The following is a 24,594-nucleotide window of genomic DNA, read 5'->3' on the forward strand; positions in this document are numbered from 1 at the left end:
TGTTAGCATGACCTCAGATTAATCTCTTTAAAAATGTTGCTTAAAACTATATTCATCCAAATAAGTTCCTTTTTATAGATTCTTTGTCTTTTTATTTTCCTTAGTAAATCTAATAATATGATTAGAGTTGCTCAGATAATCTTCCATCTCAAGGTTTTATTCATTTCTGATTCATTGTGTCTATTATTAAACCCAGCTGTTGATGTTTTTGAACAAACTGATTTCTGAATTAACTCTACATTGTGTTCTATAATAACCCCACTTCAGTATTATCATGGGTTGCTCCCAATTTACTTTTAGATAATTAAAGCCTCTCTTTATTCCTATCCAAGTTGCCTGTTTTATTTCCCAGAACACAAGGATGTGATTTCATTCATGTTGCTCTAGGGGTCTAAAGTTGATAATCATTTTTCTACATCTGCCCTCATCAGTGTCTGCTTGGAAAATTCGCTGCTGTATCCTCATCTCTTGGCTTCCTCTCATTAGCATTTGCATTCCCACTGATATAGTGCGTTTTTCTGCCACAAGCCATTCCTTGTTGTTTTCCTATGAAGTCAGTACCTTTGCATCAGAATTGTCCTAATTTCCCTAGCATATTAGATATTTTCCTTGTATTGACTTGTTTACGTGGTTTATTTACATATGACTATGTCTGCTTCAGAATTGATGACATCTATTACTGAAATATGAAAAATGCACATATATATGTATCTCAGTATCTGAATAAGCAATTCACAGATTGGTATGGGAAAAGAAAATCTAGGTCATCATAAAAAGCCTTGCTTGTTTCTCTTTAATTTTCATGCTGAAAAGCCTGTAACAATTTATATACTATTTTTTAAGTCAGAACAAAGAAAAAGTGGTTCAGATAACCGTCATAACCAATATATTCTACTGGATATTCATGTATGGGATGGCATAGCTTTAATTATATATATATATATATATATATATATATATATATATATTTAAATCTATACTTATACAGGTACAGGTATATTTTATATTCTATATACTTTACAGGCTTACTTGATATTTTATATACTTTGTATTAATATTTAATTACGGTATGATTTCTTACCGAATATCTACCCCTAATGTGACAAAATGAAATTATAAAAATTGTGAGGAATTTGTAAAATTTCTACTTCTCTGTAGTTATGACTTAGAACTGATGTTCTGAATGAAGCTTCTTAGATTTTATACATTTCCTTGTATAGAATACCATTATTTTTTTGCTCACCAAAATATAAATTTCCTATCAAGACAATCATTATGTAGTTTATTGTAAAATGGGCATTGAAAAATATAGTTGATGTAGTTAGGAAATTTCCTTAAAGGTAAAAGTCACTATCCTCATTATATGCCTGTATTGCTTTGTTATATGATGTCTTTCTTACTTGCCTTTTCTTAACCTGAGGAATAAAATCTACACCGAGAAGTTTACATAACCAGAAAACAGGAAGGTGCATTGTTTGAGATTATACAGATTAATTTAATGTTATGTAGTAATGTAAAAACACTTCAGTTTTATCTCTTGGAGACACGTAAACCTCTGTACTTTCCCACAGTTTTTATCAAGCAAAAATATAGATTCCCTTAGTTTAGCATTTTTAAAACAATGTATCAGTGGAATTTGCCTTTTAAGGTGTAAGATTCCCTTCATTTTTATTTTAATCTTTCTAACAGCATGCACTTGAAAGGAATTAGAGTTAAAATATCAGTAATCTGGATTTTCCTCTTACTTTCCTATGCTCCCCACCTGTGTGGGATATAAGTCTCATCATAACCAGATGTGAAGAGTTTTATTTGAAAGCCTTTCTATTTTACAAAAAGAGGACTTAGGAAAATACTTGCCTACATATTTAGCCTTCTATCATTTGCTGGTAAGGATGTGAGATATAGTTATTTTTCTGCCTTGAGAATTTCAGGTACTTGATTCTAAGCATTGAACAGAATTTGGGTGCCAATATCTGATGTTTAGAGATTTTTCTGTACAGTTCTAGAGGTTCATATATTTTGTATAATAAGCATCTCAGATCTCTTTAGTAGATAGGAAGGATGTAGATACAAAAGTAAGTAAAGTACCCTTTATCCAGCCATCATGAAGACAGTGCAATGTGAAAATACAGTCTTACAGTGTTTTTCTTAATGTTATTGAGGACATAGAAATGACAATGAACTTGATATTTGCAGAAAATTGAATAGATAGACCTGCCCCAGTCTGTTATGAACAGGTTGTTTGTGAGGACATTTTTAAAATAATAAATATATAAGGTCAATTGTGTGGGACAGTTTCAATCATGGAGTTTCTATATTTTGTTTGTTTTTTGTTTTACAACAGCTCACTTTAGCCTTGAATTAGAGCCTTTTGCCTAAAGCAGTTATTAATTTTCATTTAAAAATCCCTCAAAATGTATAATATTTTAGTCAGTGAGAACTAGAAAATTAGTCATAACATCTGTTCATGATTTTTAGTAAAAATTTAGCTCCCCACATTACCAAGGTCTTTTAAAAACTATTATAATGTTTCATAACATTTGATATTTTTCAACTCAGTTTTGGCTTTTTAGTTTATAATTTTACCAGTGTTTCCAGTTCCCACTACCCATAAGAATTAAACTGACGAGTTAAAGCCACTTGTTCTAAACAAAATGGCAATGACCTCACTTGTTCTAAATACAATTTTTAGTTTAAATTTTAAACAGAAAAGTTATTTTTGACAGTATCTCTTGGCATTCAAGCAGGTTAAAACGTTTTCTCCTCTCTTTTATAAATGTCAGTGAAAACTGTCGATTTTGAACCAGTTGACACTATATGACACTCTGTTTGTATGTTTTGTTGCTTTACATGCAAGGTTTTCCTTATGGTTTATTTCTCCCTAAGAGGCGGCACTTTGTTAATATGGCTGTGTACGATTTTCTGACAAGTGCTGAACCTACGCTAACAAAAAATGGTTCTTATTTATGATATGTCAAATTACTGTTCTGAGAGTAGACCTTTTAGGTTGCATTCAGCCTTTAATTTGACTGAATTTAAACGGCATAAAATGCCTTTTAGTTGGGCCCTGGCTGGCATATTATATATCTCATTTCAATGAAAAACATTCACATGCAAATACAATTTGTTTGGAGTGAGGACAAATGTGACTATCATGACTGATGAAGGCTTTTGATCACAGTTCTGCGAACTGAAACCTTGAGAAGAAGAGGCTATTTGGGCTGGCATCTGCAGTCCCATGCATTATTTAGTTCACATTACTCATAAATCTTTTTGAAGATGGGGTTTTGTGAGGCTTTAAGGAGTCGTCGTCATAGCTGTGTTGCCAGCATCAGTGTAGGCTGGAAGTGTCTGCCTGCATATGAACGCTTCCTTTAAACGTTAAGTGTTCTATAGCCCATAAAGCGTGTTACCTGAGTGCTCTAGCCAAGTTACTTTCTTAGGAAATGGAATCTGATGCCCATCCCTTCCTTACTCCTTCCACCATTGGGTCTATTGGAAGGAAAAGTTGGATGAGCATATTGTGGAGCAGTTCGCATGGATTATATGTAGAAGTGGGCAGAGCACATCAACAGAACACATATTTTTTATTCCAGCTTCAGATTAGAGTAAGCTAAACACCCACCTTCCGCCAACACCATGATCCTCTTTTCCTCCTTACCTTTTCACTGATGCAGCTGCCTGGGAAGTCCTCTCTCCTCTTTTTTCAGATTTCCACCCAACTTTTTGTAGCTGGTGAGTTGATTTTTCTAAAACTTAATCCCACTGCTGATGGAGTAGCCTAGTACACTTACATCCCTTTGGATTACTTGTTTACATATTTGTTTCTTTTTCTAGGTGGTAAGATGCCTGAGGACAGGGTTCTTGTATTAATGATATTCTTTGTTCTAGAGCAATAGCATCCCTGTAATTTATAGGGCGTGTTCAATAAATGGATATTAGAGTATCTTGACTTGAAATACCCTCACACTATGTCTCCTAATGAAACCATGGATATATCTAATATTGCTTCCAGTTTTCATAAAGGACTATCGCTTCAAAATTATTTTAAAATGTAAAATATCAAGGGAAGTTTAATGTTGGGTACACTTTAAGAAGAACATCCTATTTAGGGATCTTCTATTGGCTTTCAACTGTCACAGGGGAGTGACTCATGTTGAGACCTAGTTTTCAGAGAGTGAGTTGAAAGGCTCAATTGTAATTTGTTTGTTTTAATTTTTAAGTAATGCTTCAGAGTTTTAAAATTAATGAACAGTTGCAGTGTACGCTGCTCAATCGATGTCTCTTGCCCTCTATTTAGAGTGCAGAGTATTTGATAATCAACACTGCTGAGAAGGTTAGACCACATAATCTCTAATGGTATCTTCTAACTCTGAGATTCTCTGATTCTCTGAAGTCATCCCAGGTGGGATTTAGGCTTAACAGTAGGTGCAAATACAAGCATCCTGAATAAATTTACTTACAGTTTGACTATTTTAAAATCCTGAGAACCAATTTTATTTTATTTCTCTCTAAAATATTTTTTTCTGTAAACTGTTGGGACTTCTTAACATGTTTATTAATATGTACATATAAAATGGTTTGTGAAATTATGAAAAACAGCATCATCATAGGAACATTCTCTTCCCTGGGTAGATGCACTATTGTTCCACAGGTAGGAAGAATCAGTACCTGGTACTAAAAGTCAAGATGTATGATGTGAGGGAAAGTCCCTGTGCCAGGAGAAGGAAGATTCGGAACTTTCTCCATTCCTCTCCTTAGAAGCTGGTTAGTACTGAGAAAATCTGGAACTGTCCCTCAGGCTTTAATTTCCACATTTACAATTTGGAATTAACAGTGTCTGACCTCAGAATTTCCTTGTGAATCCTATGCAATGATAAATATGGAAACTTAAAAAAAAAGCATTAAATTATTTCTTTACTGTGAGATTTGCTAGTATCAACCTTACAAAATTTAGGATAAAGCATAGTCTGTAAAGAAAGCTTTCTGATCTTAAGAATTCATTTCCAATTTGATATAGTGAAGTTGTTGTTGTAGGTCTGTTATCTTTTCAACTTTACATTCTAGACCAGGTTGGTGTGTTTATGAATTTTTTATTTTATTTTTTTAATTTTTATTTAAGGAACTCACATTAGATGTTAGTGCTAAAATTATCACTTTTTTATTGTGAATGTGACTATTACAGACCTCAAAGTAAACTGTTACCAGCTTTAAAAAATAATGTTAATAACTACGAGCTTCTTTAACAATTTGCTGTTATTTAGTTATAAACTGCTTCATACCATTATACCTTACAGATACATATTTAAAACTTTATAACTAGCAGTATTTGTTGTGTAAAATGAACATATTATTTACCAATTCAGCAGTATTTTACAATCCCAAACTAGCAGCTAATTTACCTGTAGCACAGTATGATGTAATCTTTCTACTTGTTCTCAGTTGCAATCCGAGATTCAGGGGAAAATCGGGATCCAGAACGTATTTCTGTATAATTGTCTTCATCAAAAAGTATTTTGTCCCTCTCTCCAGGGATAAGGCTCATTTCAAATGGCGGTGTTCTGGCTATAATTTTAAACTGCCTGAATCTAATGTAAATATAAAATAATAATATTGGTTTTCTTAAGTGGATCTTGAAATCTAGATCATTACTTTGTACTTTTAACTTTTTCCATCCAGCCTTTCTCCTAGCGTTTGGCACTAATCTAGAGATGACATTTGAAGATATCTGTAGCCTGATTTGCTTCCATATGCAAAATTAAAAGTGGCTTTGTAGTAATGTTGTAACTATGTATTTTGTAACTACAAGAGTTTTCATCTATCTGCAACTCCCTCTGCTATTTTGTCATCATATTTTAATAATGGAGCCTGTTTGAAGTAACTTTGTCCCAAGATACTCTTTTGGGCTGAGTTAATGATAAACTAAAAAAAGTTTACCCAAACTGGTGTCCAGAAGATGCTGCAAAGTACAGCAAATACATTTTCTGAAACTAAACTCCTATAACCATTTTTTCCAGTCTATCTCCATATGATCTGATTAATATTATCTATTGGCATTTTACCAATTGAGGCAAACTATGTTTGGAAGCTTCTTCCCTCAAAATATTGAAATAATGATGGTTATAATACTCTGTTTAGAAAATATTTGTCTCAGATGAAAACATGTGTCATCCAGATGGTATGTCTTTTTTTCAATTACTATTCAGGTTTAAGACTGTATTTGACACAGAAGTCTGGGCCATGTTGGTTCTATAATTCATTTATAAAATAATTTTAAAGTCCATTTAAACAAGTATCTAAAGCTCTAGAAGTGGTCCAGATTATGGTATATTTAATTTTGTGTGTGTGTGTGTCTTAAAATAGAGTTCTCATCATATCTCTGAGAAATGTCACCTATATTGCTCTTGTTCTGGTGGATTTCAAATTAAGATGTGGTCACAGTAGATCCTCAGTTACTCAACATTTGTTGTTAAGCCTTAAATAAAGTGTTAATCATATCTTTCAAACCATAATATTTACCCTAAAATTCATGTTATGATTAGCCTTACTATATCAAAGTAGAATAATAATACCTACTGACCTGTCTATTGACCCAGAGGGTAACATAGCACCTAATGAAGTTTTCCGGCAAAATAAATTATGTAGAAAGCACTGACTATATCAATATAAAGTAAAAGTGTTAAATAGGAAGCACAAGCAAAGAAACATAGGAAAAGAAGATGCCATTGAGGTTCTCCGTAACATACACTGGAACCAAATATCAACAACCGAGTGCTTACCCACCTATTTACTGTTGAATCAGTAATGAAAGTTCTCTTGTCACTCATTATGGCTGTAGGTTTAATAACATCTCTGTGTCAGAAGCCGATGATATAATATTATAGTAAAAGCTCCTAGAGATCATATCTAAAGAATTTGAAACTGACATTTCTAAGTGATCATATTCCCTGCATTTAGTTTATGGAAGTGATACACTATAAATAGGCATCTAAGTGCTCCTTAAATTAGCACGCCTTAAATACTGAGTGTATGTTAAGTGTGTGTATTCTGGGTCTGAGCTCTTTTAGTGTGGGTGGCTTAATTTTAGGGAATCATGAGTCCACCTGAAGGATCAGGCAGGATGAGATCAGAGAAGCAGCAGTGGCTGATGCACAGCATCCCGGGGGTCACCTTTGACTTTGTGGGGGCTCCTCACTGGGATGGTTCACTAGAGGGCACAACCAAGTATTTTTCGATCATGTACTTATGCACGGAAGGGCTTGATCTTGCTAGCATGCTGAAATGATTGCCTTTGGATCCCCTGGAAATTGAGCAAGTTACCTGCACTACACTGAAGCAGATTAGATAGATTCCCTTAAATTATTCCTAACCACATTCTTCGTTTGCACAGCTTTTCTAGAATTAACCCATTATCTAGTAATTAGGAGTTAGGAAACATTGAGTTCATATTTACTTCATAACTATTTACTCAGATGCTGTAGACTAAATCAGCAGACGGTCCTGATTTCATATCTCTATTTATGCATCTCAAAAAAAAAAATCTCATGAAAACATTAGATTACTTCTGTTAAAATTTTTTTTCTGTTTCTGCCCCTTAACCCATTTCCTGTCACTACCCTCCTTATGCCAAAGTTGTAAACTCTTGGGGGTCAGTGTAAACCCCAGGTGGTATGAATTCTCTTCCTTTATGTCAGTGAATCTCAGTCATCCAGTATAATGATTGCAAAACTGTTATCAGTCGTTAAATGTGTTTACTATGTGATGCTTTGTTTCCGTGGTTGAAAATCATCCTCAACACTAGTACAGGGTTCAGCAGTTACTCTTTCTAAATAAGAATAAAAGTAATAGTTACCAATAGTATAATGAACTGGTTAAACTGTTATATGTGTATATGATTATATAAAATGATTGCATAATACTGTGTTCTCTATACATACACACATATATATGTATACAGACATGGGGAGAATGTTTATTATGTCCTGTTATTTTTCTCATGTCACCATCTGCCTTTGAATGTGAGCTTTTGTTGGTGGATACCATACCATTATTGGTTCCACATGACAGTTGGAGAATTTTGATGACTCAGAAAATATTCAACATATATAGTTAGCTGCTTTACTATTTTACCATTACCATTTATGGACATAAAGGTATCATTTACTTAACATATGTTTAAACTAGTAAAATGGAATATATTTTTAAATAAATTATTGAGTAGAAAAATTCTGATTAAGATGGTAATTTAGTAGAAAAATGAAAATGTAATTATAATATCTAGAAAATTAGAAATGTGACCAATCTCACTGATATGGAATTTAGTTTTCTAAGTATCTGTTTATGAAACATTTCTTAAATCTAATAGTCTTCATGTCATTGACAATAACGTATGTATACTCAATTTATCCATCAAAATTAGCCACTGAGGATCTGGGGTATAAGATAAGACTAATCTCTAGGGCTGTATTTTATTCCAGTTGTAGATTTAGGGTATTTCTAAGATAGCTTCCTGGTTTAGTAACACAGACATAAAATATAACTTCAAAGATTGCCCATGTACTTTATTTATTGAGAATCTTTTATCCTAGTATTACCTTTGTGCTTTCATAATAATATATGACTCATGTATCTAAGGGTTTGCATTTATTTTATAGTCTCTTCTAGAGGCATGAGTTTGAGCCCAATTTTTTTTACAAGGTCTTGAAACCTTCTCTCTATACTTACCAGGATAAAAGTCATAAGCCTACAGGGCAGTATGTAATATAGCATACAAATAAATTTATAAATTGGTAGTGACTCATGAAGTTAAGGGATTCTTGACAGCAAAAGAAACAAATATAGAATAAAGTAGTGTAAATATTTTATTTGTAAATTATCAGTGCTAGAAGCATAAAAACAGTGGAGAGAAAAATTCTTAATACAAAATAACAGTTAATCTTGATACATATAATTAATTCAGTATTTATAGAGTGAAGAAACATGGAAAAGAAATAATTATATAGATTACTTAATTCTCAAAATACACATGAATAAAGTGGCTAGAAGCTGAAAATAAACTTATGTTTCATTTCTGTAGAAGCAAAATGGTTATTTCGTAGAAGAAATTACTACATTCCACATTTTAGAGACTAAATTTCGTAAGCCAGAATTATTTCAGTGATTCTTGTTTGCCCTGCATATACCATAAAAACTTACTTTCATGATAGAGTGGTCTCATTCAATATAAACACCAATAATAGCTGATACTGTGCTGTTCTATATACACTATTACATGTAATCACATTATAGGAAAATTGATGTCAAGAAATAAACCTAGATATTTAATTAAATATTTAAAGACTTTTTTATTATCAGAAATTTCAGTCATCTACAAAAAGAGAGAAAATATTGTCAACAAAATGCATCCTAAGATTATTTTAAAAAGAACCCCAGGCAATAGGTCATTTTTCACAAATGCTTAATTTTGTGAAATATAATGACTTAAAAAAAAACAAACAGTGCAATATGATTTACCCCAACTAAGTATTAACAGTAATTCTGTGATACCAGAAAAGCCAGTGCTCAAATCAGGATCCAAAGTAGTCTGCACATTTGTTTGATATGTCTCTTAGGTTCTCCCTTCAAATAGTTTTTTTTTTTTAATCCCTGATGTCTATTTACTAAAGGAACCAAATACCAAAATTCCTTGTGTGTGTTTTCCCCCATTCAGGGTTTGACTAATTGCATTGATTTCATGCATTTTTTTAAATTCTCTTTATATTTTGGACATTGGAAGTTCATTGTAGAGGCATGATTCTATCCAGATTTGATTATATTGGCAAAAGTATTTCTTAAATTGTGTCCTTCCATGAAAATGTATATAATGCCTGGTAGTCACCCATTAATGGTGTTAGCTAGCATTATGTACACGTGTCTGCCTATGTATGAAAACTTAGTAAAAATTGCAGAGCAGTGGTTTTTTTTTTTTTTAGTTCTATTATTTCCTCTTTATTTGTTGGCTGGAGTATTTGTATGAAGAGAAATTTCCACTCATCAAATATTTGTTTACTCTGGGGTATAATTTTTTTAGCAAGCGTTTTTTTCTCGAGCATCATTTTTACACATTTTTTCCTAGTGTGAAAATTGTGTGATTATTAAGAAAGAAAAACTTGTGAAAGAAATTATATGAAGTCACACTTTTTCAAGTCTTCAAATTCTAATGAGCCTTCGAAGAAAATTCTTACGTTTAGATGATGTGAGTTGATAGCTAAGAAAGATGTTATTTTAAATAAATCTCAATTGATTAGTGAAAGAATGTGTTTAGCTTTGTATGGGATAGTTAGAGAAAAAGGGAGAAAATGTAGGTAGTTATCTAGCCCTGAAATATAATTATTTTAATTTCCATTTCTTGAAAAGACTGTAATAATGTGATATCTGATGAATTTGATGTAGTAGTGCTTCTTTTAAAATCAGTGTGATTTCCTCCTTTATAAAGAGGAATCAAACTCACCTGTTATTAATTAGCACTATATTGCTATACTATATCTAATGATTGCATTTTGATACAGTGGATTTTAAAATATATAATTTCAGCATGGTGTTTAGGTTGTAATTTTGCTACTAGTGGGTGACATAGAAAAAGTCACTTACCCTCTCTGGTTCTCAGTTTTGAAGTATTTTGGATCTCTTAGTTTTCATTGTATTTTTTTTCCAGGAAGTGGTGGCAATGTATTTTCTTTTATTTTTATGATTTAAACATACAAGAGTAACTTTTTCATGTTAAAAAATTATATTGCATGGAATCTACCAATGGCAATGAGGTTTTGTTTGTTTGGTTTCATTTGATTGTAGATACATTTTGGGCAAAAGAAGTATCTAATATATCTGAATATGAAGTTATAGATGTCAGGAACCTCTGTCTCCTTGGAAAGTCTAGTACTTTCTAAGTTTATTGCTTCCCTATTAAGAAACAGCAATCTCTTACCTATAAATTTGTTTATCGAAGGAAGAGTAAAAAACACTAGGCTGAAATATCAAAAGTGTTTCAAAAAGAGTCTACGTAATCCTAAAATAAAAAGGTCTGTAATGCTTTAGCATGAGCTCTGTGAATAAATTCCAGTAATGTCTTTGCTAGTTACTGAATGCTTCATTGCTAAGTAACTTCAGTAAACACTTCTAAAGGCAACCACAAATCCACAGTCACAGAATGTTCTACGTTATCCACACATTGCAAATACTAATAACACATATCACCATTTTGTTATGACACTAATCTTAAAATTAGAAATAGAAATGAAAGGAACTGGGAAAATGTGACGAGGTCAAATCAATTTTGGGGTAGGTAAGATTAATCTTCTCTGAGAATGCCCTTGTGCCCTATTTATACTCCCTGTACTTCATTCTGAGAAACACTGTTTTAGATCCACCAAGTCTGCAGAATTCTTAGTGATACTTTTCAAATAGACAGTCAACTAATGCAACAAACTAATTAACTAATTGGTAATGCAATCAGTTAGTTGTATTTTTCCTTTTTCATTATTTGTATTGGAGTTTCTAGAAATCAGCCTCATTAATATAATGCCTAATATTCACTATTTAGCATCCATGTGTAAATAGCTCTGGTATTTCCATTATTATTCACATGATTTTTCTTCAAAAGTTACATGCATAAATTTTCACATTATTAATAGTATGATTATTAGCAGTTACAAAGTTAATATTATAATTAATTATCTCTGGAAAAAGTAGTGAACAACTGTAATATAATTGCAACTTGCTGCTTTTATTATAAAGGTGAAGAAATGTTAATGTCATATCTGAAACTTTTGTCTGGTCAAAGTACCTTTACTTCCTTTCTTTTCATTTTAACTATGAACCACTAAAATTGTATTTTTAAGATAATTTTCAGTCACTTTTGGGTGGTGTGCAGTGTGCACTTTACAATTGACTTATAATTGGACTGTGCTGACAATGGAAAATCTTACAAGTATTGAACATGACATTTATGACAGTATTGCTGTCATCTTGGCTTCTTTTATTGAATATGCAAAGAATTATAATTGGGCTAACAAGCCTGGTAGCCTGGCCTCTTTCCAATTATATTAACCAGCCTAGTCTAGTATTAGCTGCCTGAACACACACAGAAACAGACACAGAGCATTTGTTTTCTTTCCTATTTTATTTTGCTATCTATCCAACAATCTAAGAGTAAAATCATCTGCCTTCATGTAATGTTGGAGAACTTTCAATAAGTCATCTCCATCCCACTGAGAAATGTGAAGATTTGCCTTCTCTATTTTTATTTCAATAATTTTTAAATAAAAGATGATTTTAATAAAAGATTAGTTGTATCTGTTACATATTTGATGCTAACTGTTACCGCAAAAACTTCTAAAGGTTTTTGGCAATTTTTCTTTGAATGTGTACTAAAAGTTTTAAGTGATGGATTTGAATTTGAAGTAAAATTTATTTTCACGTGAACAATTCTATATACTGATATATTGAAATATTTTCTTTGAAATTGAGTCAAATAACATTTTTTGTATGATCTACAAATGTCTCTCAGCTCTGTGTAATCTTAAAACAATACACAAGATGAAAATAATTTCTTAATGATTAGAATTCTGAAGTCCACTAAAATTCTACCAAGGAATTAAAAATGGAATTTTTAACTGAAAAATAAAAAGTAAGAAGAGTTAAATGAAACAGTTTGTGGTTTAAAAGATCCAAGGAGGAGGTTGTGGTGTAGCAGTTATTTGGAACACTAGATTCTGTACTTCTGTTTCTCTCTTTTTTCTTTTTGCTGATTTCCTCTTATTTTAGAACATTTCATATACTTGCATATTTTTCTCCCAAACATTCTCCACAGTTCCATCTGCAGTATTTAAGGTCTTCATCTTGTCAGTGGTTTCCTGGATAGAAATATAGGGAAAAAAAAAAAAAAAAACCCTGGGAATCTGTCCTACAGAAGCAAAACACCAGTACAGTACACAGGGATGTGACACAGGATGTGTATTACAGTACTTTTATTAGCAGGGAAAAAAAAACCAAAACACTAAAGATAACCTGATTATCTATCAACAGGGAAATAGTCCCATAGTTCATATACACTAGAGAAACATATACAACTATTAAAATTAGTGCACTAGAACTCCATGTATTAACCTGGAAAATGTGGGAAAAGCAGGCTGCAAAGAAATGTATATAGTATGATCCTGTTTTTGGAAACAAAATACACAAAATGTACATGTTATTTCTTTTTATAAGAATAGCAAAATTTATTTTTATAACAGAAAACTTTTAATATTGATTATTTCAGCAGCAGCTTTTGGAGAAGGATGAGATACTGTTTTGTTATCTTTGTCCCCTCTTATTTTTGGCATCTGTCAATATTAAACTAAAAGGAATAGAAGCACTTCATTCATTAATTTGGAGCAAATTTCCTGGTAAAAAATGACTTTTAAGGTTTTTAAGTTTTAATATTAAATATTTTAGAGAATCTAATGGACTACAAAGTTTGTTATGAATTGTTATATCATAGGAACAATATCGCCAAAATAGTTGGTAGTTTAATTTTGTCTTTTTTTTTTAAGTTAGTTTAAATTTTATATTCATAGCAATATTGTGAACATTCTTCCTCTCCGTCCACTTTTTTTCATTTTAAAGTTGTGGAATAAACAGAGTTTGAATGGAATTATGACAGGACTTAAGGTTTCCTGAAATAGTTTTGCTTTTATTTAATATATTTTTATTTGAAAAAAATATTATTTAAAAATATGTACATTTTTTATGAACTAGTAGAAGATAATACAACAGTAAGATAGTTTTTGTGATTGTGGATAGAAATGAAGTTCTCTGTGAGTGGTCTGGCCTGTACCTAGACTTGCTAGAAATTTTTGTTTGACTCTAAGTGACTTGAAAGAATAAAGTGTACATTAAAAATTTCCATATGCTGATCATAAATACTATATCTACAATCTAAATTAAACCTCACTGAGGGTCAGTATGCCAAACTGGAGACTGCATATTTCCCAACTAGGGGATGTGTTACTTCATCTGGAACATCGTTTAGAGAATGAAAGAGCACTCCTTCTTCTGTCAATCTTTTTAAATAGTATTTAAGTCAGAATAGAACATACTGCTTCACAGTGTTTAGAGGTATCTGATCATGCATTTTGTCAAGAGGTCTTCCTTTGAGTAAAGAATTCTCCTATTAGGACTGTACTAACTTCCTCATTAAATTTACTTCTGCCCCAAATAGTGTTTACCACTAGATATAAATAAACTGAAGTTTCGACTTCTTAATGAAAATAATGCCATTTAGAGTAATGAAGTTTTCTAGTTTCATGAGCAGTGTGTTCAATCAAGCACCAAACAGCTGAAGGTTAACGCATCGTGCGATTTTGCTTTGGCTTGTAGACCTGATATTTGCATTTCGGTTAGTTGTTGACTCAGTGCATTAAATCCCAGCAGTATAAGGTAGTATCTTAGAGCGCAGATTTCAGAGTCAGATACACCTGGGATCAAATCCCAAATTTGCTTCTTTCCAGCTGTGCCATAGTCAGCAAGTAATTTGACTTTTCGAAGTTTCAGTTTTCACATCTGCAAGGCAATGATAGCAAAACTTACTTCTTGAGATCATTGCGTGGAAATGTATGTAAAGTACTCAACCCTCATCTCTGACATTTAGTAAGCACTCACTAAATGCAAGTGACCTGCCCTTGTGATTTATCCAAAAGTTATGGATTACGTTTTAATTGTTAAATAATACGAAATGTATTTAAACTGTATGTTAGTATTCTTAATTGAGTTATTAACTAAAGCTTAAAGTTAAAAACAACGTACTGAAAGAAAGATACATAGTTCTTAAAAAAATCTGATGCCTTCTGGTATTTGGAATTTGTGCTCTGTGGCTCCTATCTTTTATTCTTTCTTATTCAAGGACTTTAATCATATACTAACAAAATATAACCAATTGTCATTTTCTTTGTTGTAAGTCATATTCATCTAAAGTGTATTGATCATGTAATCATAAATTTATCATTTAGACTTTAACTAATAATAATAACATGACTTTTTTTCTTTTGAGAGGCTCTGTCTAATAATCTAATATGTTTGTTCTCTTCTCCTTGTGCAATCTTTCCTTGGTACCAGCGGCTGCTTCAAAGAATAAAGTTAAAGGTGAGCTCTTGTCCATTCTGCATGATTCACTGTGATTGTCTTCTGCTCAGTCTTCTAAGTCATCTTAAACAATAGAGCCAGTTCTGTTGGTGATGATACCAGCCCAGTGTATAGACACTAGTTGTACATTGCTCCAGATACAAACATATATTAATTGTTCAGTTTCTGATATATGTCTCTGTTTGCATGATTGCTTATGAGTTTGCTTATTTTCTTGTTTTATTTCCCACTTTATTCCAAGTGGAATAAGGTGTTTTTATGCCTAAAATTTTGCCTGTTGACTTTAGTTTTCTTGATCAAATTGAGAATTGAAAAAAATCCAGCATAAAATAAAGCTGATGTAAAGCCTCAAAATTGAACATACCTTCATAGAATTATATGAAAAGAAAATGTTAGTGTTTAGAAATTGAATATTATAAACTCCAGTTTTCTATTTATGATGTTTCTTCCATTTCCTAGTTGTGTTAAGTTTGCATTTACTAGAATCCTGAAAATATATTTTCATGAGAGAAGATAGGCTCTTCTCATGCCAGAAGAATGTCTCCCTGAAAGAAAAAGACTTTTGACTTGATGTGTCAAAGTCTTTATGGTTTTAGTAGAATTCAAACATATGTGTATATATATATACATGATACTGCATAGGTTTATAGGTTATGTGTTTTTACTTCATGTTCTCTAGAACAATCTATATATTTAAAAAATGTTTTCTCCTTCTTGTATAGCAAATATATGTATTTCCTTTTTCATTTATTTTTATACAGCAAACTGAAATAACCTTACCAGTCATGTAACTGTTAGCTTAAGTTTTCTTATCCACAGAGTGTGATAACAATAAATACTTCAAAAGGTTGTGAGGATTAAGTAAAATATTTAAAACAACAGTAAACTTCTGGCTGCTACTAGTGTTTTAAACAATGCTAGTTTCCTTTTGCTTCTAACAGACCTGCTTCTTCTTTGAGGAGAATTTTCTGATTCTTTATCATTCAGTATTGTCCTGCCTAATACCTTCCTTTGTCCTTAGGAGGAATAGCCAGGTGGTTTTGTCTCTTTCTTCCCTTCTCATATGCACATCTACCATAAGGCCACCCTCCAGCCCTGCTCTCCCCCAGGTACTAGTTTTCACACTACACACAGACTCATCTTGGGAGTGTTAACTGCTCCCTGTTTATAAGACTAAGCATTTAGTGTATAGCTATTATTTTCCTAGCTGTGTATTTGTTTTATAGAATACTAAAAATGTAAAGAGCAAGATGGCAAATATCTTGTTACCCTTTGTTGAATCCTCCACATCTAGCCTAGTCTCTTTTTCAATAAATGTGCTAGAAGATTTACGTAGTCCTTGCCGCAGTAATCTTCTGATTGTGGACAAAAATAAATACATTCACAAAACAGTTAAGAAATTACTTGATAATGAATACATGTTTAATGAAATATATTTACATAATAAAAATTAAGATGTACAGCTTTAGGAATGAAGAATTAAGAACAATGTATAATATAGTGTGTTACTGGTGGGATGCAGAACTTGAGTGTCAAAAGATTTAACGAGAGGTATATATTGAGGTATCCTTACTCTTAGAGAATGCTTTATGTGGGAGGTGGGGCTCGAACTGACTCTTGAAGGATAGGTAGGATAGATATAGAAAGAAAGTAGTTCATGGCAAAAAGAATTTTAAAGTGTAGGTAAAGGTATAGAAGCAGGGATAAGTATAGTTCATTTCATATTGTGAGGACACCTTTTGAAAGAAGACCTGTGGTTTTATAAGAGTGGAGAAAATAAATTTGATGATGCAGTAGGCAGTGGAGTAATCATGAGTCATCACTGCATTTTATCATATAAAACCTCTCATAATAATCACATCTATGTTCACTTGACAGTTCTTAAAATCAGTGAACAGTAATTTAAATTATAATACACAGGTTACAAAGTATTAAATACAGGAAACCAATTCACCACTGAAGGATTACAGCTATAAATTATATTACAGGTGTCTGTCAAGTCACATCAGGACTCAAACTGGCTAGGATTTTGCAATGCAAACATATTTATGTGCCCAATTTAGAGTGTCCCACATCACCATCCCTGTTGTTCCACACCTATCCGTTTTATTTGAATCTCTTTTTTCTACTTGTATACAAGCCTACAAGGGGCTTTAGGACATAGTTTACCCTATGCGTATATTTTTTCATCTGTAGGGTGTTGTAGAGACAAGAAATAACACTTTATAAGATGAACTATGCCTCGAGTAGAAATTGAAAATTTTTCTAACAATTGAGACAGATATATATTATGTAGATAATAGAAAGAACTACTCAATGCTTTTATTGTCCAATTTCTATGTCAAGGCAAATGGTTTTCAAACAGGAAAAAAAACATTGGGTAAGAGGAAAATAAAACCCAAGATAACACAAGAACAGATTGCTTAAAACTACTACATTCTCCTGGCCTGAGCAAGGTACATCCCAGGGACTCCAGGGAAGTTTGTAGAGAATCACAGTTCATTCATTTATCCTTATGGAATCATGCTAATGTTGGGAAGTTCAGAAACATTAGAGAGAGAAATGGGTTCAGATATTTTTTAAGGAGAAAGAATTACATTCGAGAAACCATAGACTGGTAAATTTGACATCACCTTCCCAATAAAATTATTAAACTCTAAAGCCAACAATTTGTGGGTACTTAAAGTCAGCAGCTATTAGTAATAGCATAGAAAATTAACTTAATTTTCTCCCTTTCATTTTTGAAAAAAAATATTGGTTATTATACCAGTATCTGAGGGCAGTAGCATAAACAGAATATATCTGAATGTCATCAAATTATGTGTCATCTTTTTTATGCAGAAACTGTCATCCTGAATATCACTAATTATTCTTTAGTGGTTAAAACCAATGTTGATTTCACAATTCTGATATTACTAATTTTTTTTAAATCTAAATGTACTGTTTCTTTTGATTTTCCATTTCCTTTGGTTTCAGTATCTTTGTACAGACTTAATTTTATTTATAACTGCTCTTTGCCTCTTTCTTTCTCTCCTTTTCTATCTTCTTCTGAAATACAGGTTTCATTCAGATTATATATTTGATCCTTGAAATCACTTCTCACAGTAATGGTTCAGGTCTCCACATCCTTTTTGAGAGATGAACTTCGATTCCTACAAAAGTTTTTAAAAGCAGCCATTTTCTACATGATTGTAAATGCACAACCCATGTTCCTCACCATTGTTGACTGTTAAGAGAAGGATAAATGATACAATCAAATTCTTCCCTTAAAAAACTTAAAACTGAGAAGGGAGAAAGGAGACAGAGGAAACTGAAAGGGAACAAGAGAAAGGAGGAGAAATGGGGAATCAATTTTGTTACACTTTGTGGCCATTGTTTTTTGTGTGTAGACTGAATAAGAAGAATTAAGCCTGAGGGGGGAAAAAAAGAATGAAGCAGGAATATACAAAGAGTGAAAGGTCAAGAGAGTGCCCTCATGGTGCTTAAATCCCTTGTTCTAACATAAGGTTCTATTTTGTTTTTGTCCTTTGGGTCTTTGACACAACTTTCTTTTAATTAAGCTTTCTATACAAATCTTTCTTGCTTGCAATCAAAATAATAGTTTTATTTTAAATTTTTTAAGTTGATTTCAGTTATCACCTTTCTAGACTTGACCTTACTACTAAGCTCCTATCTGACATTCCCATTACCCTGCTGAACACTTCCACTTGAATATTAAAGGCTAAAACTCTAATTTTTCTTTGCAAATCTGAACCCTCGAGGTTTGCTGTGTCATCTCATTTGCCTAATTTCCTAGTTTAAGGGACTTGAAACATCTTGGAGGAGTTAACCCCATAACCAATCGATGATCAAACTGTCCTAATTTTATAGGAATAAAATTACTGTCCTAATTATGTCCTAATTTTACTATGAGAATAGAAGCATTTGCAAGGATTCCTCTTCTTCAGATCATTCATTCCTCAGAGCTTGCCTGGAGTAGTTTGTAACTTGTCTCCTGCTTCAATTCTCAACACTCTGCAATCTGTCTTACCTTCATATATCGCAGTGCATTCGTATGTTAACACTACAGTCTATCCTACATTCATATACCCTACATTCATACATCTTATTGATCAAGGCTTTGCCACATAGAGAAAAAGGTACCTTAGAGTATTACTAAAATTTCTTTAAATAAAATGATTTCATTTCACTCTGTTACAAACTTATAGACTAAATGTATCTTAATGATTTATTTTCCAGAATAATATACAATTCATAAATAGTTTTAGTTCAGTAAATATATTTTTATTGTTCAATCTGATTTTTAGACTTTATTTTTAATTCAAAATTTGACAACTATAGTGGGGATAACATTTTATGCCATTTCTAGAATACCAGATTTTAGATACTACTTGTAATCATTTAATCATAATTTGTGCTCATATAAAAATTAGTACAATTATTCTGACTTTGTATAAGAATTAAAAGATAATGCAGGACACTCAGCAGTTGAAACTGAGATATATGTAGTTTAGAGAAGACTCAATTTCAATTTATTCTATTTATGTAATAGTCATACATAATATTATTAAATAAATTATTCAGGTGTGAATAAAAAAGTCTCATATTTGACAAATATGACATTTAGTGTGCCTCATTTCCCATCATATTTATACCTTTTGAGGGTGAATTGAAAGGCACATAAGAAATTGAAATTGAGGCATAGCTTCTAACTATTCTGAGATTTTTTTTCTTACGTGGGGCATCTATATTTCAGTCTGTCCTATGCAATATTCACTATATATTTTGAAGTTCTGTTTTGTAGTCACCTAGGCATAGGTCAAATCCTGGTTTTTCAGCTTACCTGATTTGAGAAACTGGACAATTGATTAAGTTCATTCAACCTTCAGTTGTGACATTTGTAAGAGATAATATATAAAAAGATATTAACTGGGAGGAGGTGGGTGGGAGAGGATAAACTGGGAGTTCGAGATTTGCAGATACTGACAGATACATATAAAATAGATAAACAAATTTATACTGTATAGCACAGGGAAATATATTCAATATCTTGTAGTAGCTCCCGGTGAAAAACAATATGAAAATGAATATGTTTATTCATGTATGACTGAAAAATTGTGCTGTATACCAGAAATTGACACAACATTGTAAACTGACTATATAACTCAATAAAAAATATTAAAAAAAAAACAGAAAAAGATATTAACCTAGGAAATGGTACATAGTAAACACTCAGTAAAATTTACCTATCATTATGGTTGCTATCATTACTACTATTATTTAAATAATATTCGTAGAAAATAAAGTGAAACAAAACAAAAAGCTATGTAGTTGAAGACAAGTCCCAAACTCCAATTTTTGTATGAGTACCAGCTTATTTCATCTTGATGGTGGCAGTCGTGTGTTTCTATTTATTATAACATTAAAATAAACATGTATAATTTAATGTAAATGATCCACCAAATAGATGTATTTTTTTCTTTCTTCACATTTAAATATTAAAATCCAAAGTATATAAATATCATTAAAGAATTTCAACTTAATGTCAAAAGAGAAAAGTTATAAAAAATATGTCACAGAAAGGTTTATATAATACTTAAAACAAAAATTACTTGCTTTTATTATCAGTAAAGAAACTGAGGAATAAGGCTATATAACTTTTTTTTGGAAAATATCACTTAACTCCTTTTTTTGAACTATGTGTAGATTTTAATTTTAAAAATATAAGGACTTATTTAAACTTTTGTGTAACAGCTACAAAATCTTCATCAAAAATAACTCAAGAAACAATTACTGAAGCTTATGTTTGTTTATCCCACACAAAGCTCATCTAAGGAAATATGTTGGGAGTGTTAGACATATGTAAGGGAATGTAAAAGCATGTTATGTTTCTGTAACATATTTACTAAGGGAAGGCACTGAGATGGTACCTTGTAGAAGGTTGTTTTCTTAATCCAGCTTCTAGTTCATTTCACTTCTCCAGGAAAATTGCTGAAGATGTTGCTCTGTGTGATAGTGCCATAATGTTTTAAAGATATAATTTATCACTACAACCTTTCCCTAACTTTTAAAAAAGTACATGACAATAATTATAACAGCTAATATTTCTTGAACGTTTACTATATGCCAGGCATTACAGTAAACATTTCACATGTGCGTTTTCTAATTTAGTCTTCATAAAACTCTTTGAGATGGGTACCAGTATTGTCCTCATTTTTAAAAGTGAGAAAAATGAAGCAGAGTTAGAAGTTTGTTTAAGTTCACGAAATGAGTCAGAGGCAGGGCAGCAATTCCAAATCTGTCTCCTGAGTTCAAGCTTTTAATCTATTAAAGTTTCTAAAGAGAACAGGTTAATCAACATTGCAGTTGACCTAATCTTTTTCATTTCTTGAAGTGCATTTACCTAGGTCCCATCCACCCAGGTAGGAATAGGCCTGGGAATGTGAGTAAAGTAGAATGGTGATGTTATCAGGAACAAATAAATTGGACCTACCTTGCTAGATATATTGGTAAAGAAAATATTATCCCAATAGACTTGTTTCTCATTGTTTTTTATTCTTTTCCTTCTGGGTTTCTCATTCATTCACCTTATGTTAACCTCACTTACTTTTTTTTGAGAAAGTGAGGAGATAATTAATTTTCAATAAGATGACTAATGTTCTAGAAAAGCTTTAGGCGTAACTAATATAACATGTTGAACTCAGAAGAGTGTAACAGGGTTAAAAAGTGTGTTCATGAAAATTTTATTGTGAGATGATTCAGTGGGTCAAAATGTATGTAATTTTACTTGTTTTTAAACTGCAGCTTCATTTGACCTGGTTTCTGTTTTTTACTTCTCACTGTATTGGGGTTTTGACTGTATTTGCTCTGTGGAGCATCTCAGTACTTACTGTTGTGTAACTGTCCCTCTTCGTGTTGCAAAGTACAGACTAGTGTGTGTTGGGTTGAAAAGACCATTCTGGATGCTCTATTTGTAAACCTAAAAGAATATTGTTTTTATTTGATTTCATGAAGCTTCGTTTTCCCCTCTGTTCTTTCTTCTCGAAATGCAAATACAGACTTGCACTTTCCTGTGGACATGTGGATAAACTTAATTCATTTACCACCAAAACAGGGTACAGCTTTGTAGAGCAATTAGAAATTAGCTTAAGCATTGCTACTTTAAGTTTATATCCTCATTTCCTTCATAAATAAATCATTGTAATACTTTTTATTCTATCTAAACACATCTCATCTGAAAGACAAGATCTTCTGGGACTCAGTTCATTCAGTTGGTTTATGTCATTCCATTATGTTAATAAAATTGATATTTGCTTATTCTACAGCTGCTGTGTGGGGCTTTAGAGAGTCTGTAATTAAAATCCCAAGGTTTGTGGCTTCTTACAGGTTTCTAAACAGAAAAAAGTCTATAATAAGGAGAAATAAAGTGATCAATGTATAATAGGCATTTAAGAGCATTTCACAACAAGTGCTATAAGGCCAACAGTTAAATTACACTAAAAATAAATTTGACTTCTTTATTTCAAATCAGATAGAGTGATGGTTCCATGTTTTTAGTAGGAAAAAAATCCTTTAACTTGACAGCATAATGTAGCATATTTATCACTAGCAGAGTGTAATGTTAAAGGCTTTGGAGGTTATCAGAGTACCTGGGTTTAGTATCTCCTCTACGATTTATTTGCTCTTTGTATCAGTAAATTAGGGATAAAAATATCAGCACTACCTAGACATAGAGTTACAACAATCACAGGAATATATGAAGGCACTTTTAAAACAGCCAACTGGTATCCAGATGTAAATTTAGTAAATAATGCACTATCACAGAGCCAGGAACGTGATACTCAGTAATAAATAAATGTGGCCTTTACTCTGATTACCTGTGTCAGTGATCCATGTGCATAGAAAGACCTTGTGATAATGATACTCCTTTTATGCTTTTTCTTATTGAACATCTTTGGAAAGGGAGTAAAGCAAATATGTTTCTTAATTTGATAAAGTTTTACTGGATATCTGTACCTTGCTAAGATATAATAGGGAGGAAATATATATTTATATATATTCTTTATTTTTTTTTTTTACTTTATGGGCCATTCATTCATTCATCCCTTTATCCAACATTGCCAGAGACTATCACAAATATATCAGTTAAGTTATACACTGTAGTGTGTTTTAATGTGGTAAGTGTTATGAAGAAAAAATAAAGCAGAAAACAGACAGGAATGCTTAGGTAGAGTATAGAAGGCAGGCAATTTTAATTTTGAACAGAGATCTGATAAAGGAGACATTTGAGGAGAGAATAATGTTGAGGGACCAAGCCATGTGGACATCTGGGAGAAACATTCCAAGAAGAGGAATCAGTAAGAGCAAAGGCCTTAAGCTAGTAAGGCACCTAACTTGTTGAAGGAACATTCAACAGCCCTGGGTGGTGAGAAAAGTCTGAGCTTAGGAGAGTAAATAAGAGAGGAAGTCAAAGAGGGAATGAGGACCCAAGTCATGTAAGGATTTCTGTTTTGCTCCAAGTGAGATGAAAAGCCACTGGAAGTTTAAGCAGAAGAGAGACATGTGCTGGTGTAATTTTAACAGAATCTGTCTGGATACTCTGGTGAAAACAGATTGCAATTATTACCCTTGGAAAGCTTTTTCAAGATAATCAGGGGACAGGTGATGGTAGCAGAACTAACTCATAGCAATGAAGGTGATGAGAAATGGTCTTTTGAAGTTACACTTAGTAGAATTTGCTGACTGGAAATAGGGCATGATATAAAGGATGAAGTGTAGGATGATTTCCATGCTTTATTTATTTTGCTTTTGCCTGAAGAACTGGAAGGACATAGGTACATTTACACTGTGGTGGAGACTTTGGGAGGAACATGATAGAACAGTGGAACTCAGTGAAGTTGGAAATACCTATTAAGCATCAAAGTGAAGATGACAAGAAGAAATTGGCTATATAAATATGAAATTCAGGAGAAAGTTCTACACTGTAGATAAAAGATGTGAACATTTTTATGTATGAATAATAAGTAAAGCTATAAAGTTCGATGAACTCATCTAAGACATCAGTATAGAGTAGAAAACAAAAATCTTAGGACTGAGTTTTCCAGCATGCAACCCTTAAAGAAATCACACAGATGATGAGATACACGCAAAGGAATCAGAGAAGAAGGAAAAAAGATAAGTGAAAAAAATGTTTTCAAAAAGCAAATGGTGTTCAACTGAGTTAAGTGTTCTTGGTCAAGAGAACTAGAAACTTACCATTGGATTTAGCAGTGGCAGTCATTGGGAACCTTGGTAATTGTCATTTAGTATAAAATGCAGAGATTAATCAACTATGCACCTAAAGGAATGTAAATCTGCCACTGTGAAACAAAGGTACAATGGTGTAATAATATCTGATTGCAGAGACATATACTGTAGTAAAATAAGGCTCTGGGG

General features: G+C 32.2%; 1 protein-coding gene across 3 annotated transcripts in view; it reads left to right on the forward strand.

The window, feature by feature from the left end:
• The window catches only part of CADM2 (cell adhesion molecule 2), a 948,596-nt gene that overhangs the window by 654,653 nt on the left and 269,349 nt on the right, over positions 1 to 24,594 (forward strand). The window contains exon 1 of one of the 3 annotated variants that reach the window (XM_074361441.1): positions 15,090 to 15,159. The exons of the other annotated variants lie outside the window; for them this stretch is intronic. Coding sequence (XP_074217542.1) covers positions 15,090 to 15,159 — 70 coding nt within the window. Of the gene's footprint in view, positions 1 to 15,089; positions 15,160 to 24,594 lie in introns of those variants that run through there. 3 annotated transcript variants of the gene reach the window in all.

This window comes from Camelus bactrianus, chromosome 1 (genome assembly GCF_048773025.1).
Source record: "Camelus bactrianus isolate YW-2024 breed Bactrian camel chromosome 1, ASM4877302v1, whole genome shotgun sequence".
Taxonomy (NCBI): Eukaryota; Metazoa; Chordata; class Mammalia; order Artiodactyla; family Camelidae; genus Camelus; species Camelus bactrianus.